Below are 3,599 nucleotides of genomic sequence, written 5' to 3'. Positions count from 1 at the left end.
GGAATGCCACCTCCAACAGTGTGAGCAGACTCAAGCCTATCATTTATACCAACTTACTTCAATTAAACTTTCTTGTGTTTCTATCCCCATCACTTCACATTTACTAATTGGAACAGTCCACTCATTCATGCCCATTCAGAAGCAGACAGTGATGAACATGCAACCCTAAAACCTCAACATTGCATTTTCATCATCCCGAGGGGATGGGCACCAGAACTTTTACAAACCCAAAACCTGACCAGCACACTGCCCTGATCTTGGACATGGGGTTTTTTCTGCTCTTTAGTGATTCCTATTCATCCTTTCTCCCTTTTTCTCCTCTTCTAGTTTCCAAAAAACAAGCCCTCAGTGAATATCATTGAAGCATGACAGCCTGCCATCTGATAGATGGACTCCATTCCTCACTCTCACTTCCTGCCTCTGAGCCTTGATGACTAGGGAGGTGAAATATTGTTGGAGCAATTTGGAAAGAGACCTTAGTGATTGTCACTTGCTGGCATACACCTCCTCGTCTCTGTTCTGCAAAACATCTGGCCAGAAAGAAAAATCCTGGGGAAAAAAAACCAACCCACCAACAACCAAAAACCTGAAACCCCAAAATTAAGATGGAAAAGCATCAGTGAGATAACTGCTGCCAGTGATCCCACCCGGAGTCATGAATCACCTGGGCTGGACAACTCATGCAGGTCTCTCCGCCCTCACACTCCATCTTCTGGAAGAGTTTTCCTGTCTTTGGAAGTGTACAAGGGTTTGTTGTATCTTTATTTTGTCTCACTGTCAGTACATCTTGACAGTGTTGAGGTGAGCTCAGGCATCAGTCACTGTCACTCCAAGTGAGAAAGGAGAAAAGCTCATCACAGACACAATGAGCAACCAGATTGCTGCTGCTGTGTGCACTTGGCTTGCTTTGTTCCGTGGATGTGTGTTGTGTAGCACGTCTTGCAGGTGGGTTTTTCAAGCAAACCCAGAAAAAAGGCATATCCCAGTTTCCATTCCCACTGCAGAGGCTTCCCTGGTGTCCTCCACCAGTTAGGCTGCAGCACGTCTCCACTGTTGCTGTTCCTCCCATCTCACACTGGTGCTCTTCATCTCGAACCATCAGGGCACGCTGAGCACTGAGGCACAGACCAAGATGAAGGGACACCACCAGACACCAGAAGGATAATTTCAACCATTTTCTTCATGTTATTTTCAGCTGGGCCCAAGTCCACCCCCAGTGTGAGAGAAGGTCCATAAAAATGTAGCCAGTCAGCAAAAAACAAAAGACAAACCTCCTGATACCGGTTGCTATGCAAGGTCTCCAGTGGCAACAGCTATTTACTGCTAAAGGCTCTTGCCCAAGGGACCTTTTTCTGAGGGCTTAAGTTCTTAAATTGCTTCTTTCAGTAGGGTTCCCGTGGGAAGGTCTGGTTCTCCTTACACGTCCTGTCTGCACTGTTCCTGTGATGCTGTAACGCAGGGATCTGCTGGAGGCAGCCCTCCAGCAAAAGGTGGACAAGGAACGGGAAAGAGGCTGGAATTCTCTTCTCTCTTATGAAGTGCTTGATGTTTGTAAGCTGACAGGATCCCCGGGACTGCTGGTTGCTCTGGAAGCTGGTAGAGGCAAGTCCATCACATGGAAAAGATAATTCTTTGTAGTGTGCCATGGGGTATCTGTATTTAATTACTCCACAAGACCACTCCATATGCACTAGGGGATGAGGCAAGAATCTACTTGTTCCATCAGATACCAGGTTGGCCTGAGAAGGGATCAAACCTCTTAAAAACCTGCACTCACATGAGCCTGGCTTCAAAGTCCCTGCAAAGAAACAGGCTGGCAGGAAGAGTTCAGCCATCTCTCCTCTTCCACTGTCACCAGCCTTGCCAAAAGAGTCAGTTTGAGGGAAAGGCACTAGGAAGTCCACATGCAGATGTGGTGGTGAACAACTAAGGGCTTCCCTGGTGCCAGTTTCCAAAGGCAGGCCAACCCCAAAGGTCTCTTCAGTGGATCCTTTGCCAGAACATACTCCTCCATCACCAAGAGGGAGAGGTCACCACCTCCGAAACAGACAGAGCAATAAACATTTTATAATGTACAATAAAAGATTAAAGGCATCTCTTGTGTCCTTGTAACGACTGAATTGAGTCATTCATGGTCACTGGAACAAGGGGACTTTCAGTGCATTGCCCAGAGACTACAGCATGAAGTGTTTTCTCAGTGTCTGGGTGTTGAAAATCAGAACAGTTCAGAGTTCACTCTGTTTGCAGGATAAGGGGAGGGGGAACTTGCTAGGTACAGCTGTAATGCTATTTATGTTGCAAGATTCTTCAGACATGGCTGTTCTCTCTGAAGAAAGAAATGCCATTTGGAATCCATACCCCTCTAAAGGGAGATTTAGGACAGATGGTACAGCACGTGCAAAATGACAAGGGAGATGCTCACTCCTTGTTTGGTAGAGAAGACTTAGATGTTGGTGTAGAGTTGAGTGTTCACACCACAGTGTGGCAGGAGGCAAGAGGTTATCACTATGTTCCATAACTGCAGGCTTTAAAAGGTAATAATGCTATTAGTGAGAGGAAACAGATGTAGGCTGGCAGCAACTCAACTCATCAGAAAGGCACTCCAGCTACCTAATTCCAATGATTCTCTTAAAGGAAGTGTTTTCAGCAACTCTAAATTGATGCAGTAAGTCCACGCTTTAGGAAAGTTTCCTGTTACAGGAGAAGAAAGCTCCTTAAGATCCTACTTTTCTGAAGGTCACAAACATCAAAGCTTTAATTGCTGCTTCAGCATCAACTTCGACCACAACCCGTGAGTCAGACACCATTAAGACTCTGGGCCTGTGTGAGCTCCAGCCTAAGCCCATCTTTGGCAGCAATACCTCATTCTTGTCAAAGGTTGCCAAAAGATACTCCCAAGGTGTTTTACAGGCAATAAAATGAGCAAGGAAAAAACAAACAAGCCAGTGCTGAGCAAAGTGATGTTGGGCCACAGAAGGCAGCACCCTAAAGGCCACCCGCACTTCCCCACATGCCTTTGCCCGACTGATTTTGAGTGCTTGTTGGAAGCAGGAGCTGGGAAAGGGAGGTTTCAGTAAGTACTAAAAAGCAGCAGCAGGAGTGGGCTGCACAACAGGGATCCTGGAGAGCAAGAACTGGTTCCCTACTGATCTCAAAAGCAAAGGAGAGCAGCCTTCCAGCCAGGTCCCCTGATGCCATTCCACCCCTGGGTGCTAATCCCATTGGTGTCCAAGAATCAGCTGAGCAGGGACTATGGGCACAGGAAGGAGCAAGAAGCTGCAACAGAGCCCTTTGCCAGCATATGCAGTGTGTGTTTAAAGCTAAGCACCACTTGCCTTCATCCTTCCAAGCACTGCAATATTATGCCTACAAGTACCATTGAGCCAATGTATTCCTCCCCCATGAGTTTAGTGAGAGGGAGCTGCAGGAGGTGGTGTGGAGCAAACAATCCTGCCCAGCATGTCCTTCCCCTTCCCAACACAGCACCAGCCCCTTCACCACCACCTCCCCCTGCACTGTTCTCCATCTCCTCCAAGGAAAATGAGAACATGAGGCATTTTATTCCCCGACAGCTCAATAGCATCAGAGGAGGAAACACC

At 47.2% G+C, this 3,599-nt stretch overlaps 1 protein-coding gene across 1 annotated transcript in view; it reads left to right on the top strand.

Moving 5' to 3' along the window:
* FNDC5 (fibronectin type III domain containing 5) overlaps nucleotides 1-369 on the top strand; it is a gene marked incomplete at its 5' end in the record, with an annotated part of 6,336 nt that extends 5,967 nt beyond the window's left edge. The window contains one exon of the mRNA XM_010023391.1: nucleotides 328-369. Within this exon, the coding sequence (XP_010021693.1) occupies nucleotides 328-369 (42 nt within the window). The remainder of the gene's footprint in view (nucleotides 1-327) is intronic.
* Nucleotides 370-3,599: the final 3,230 nt, after the last annotated feature.

This window comes from Nestor notabilis, unplaced genomic scaffold (genome assembly GCF_000696875.1).
Source record: "Nestor notabilis isolate BGI_N333 unplaced genomic scaffold, ASM69687v1 scaffold30211, whole genome shotgun sequence".
Lineage (NCBI taxonomy): Eukaryota > Metazoa > Chordata > Aves > Psittaciformes > Psittacidae > Nestor > Nestor notabilis.
This window is presented reverse-complemented; position numbering and strand designations above follow the sequence as displayed.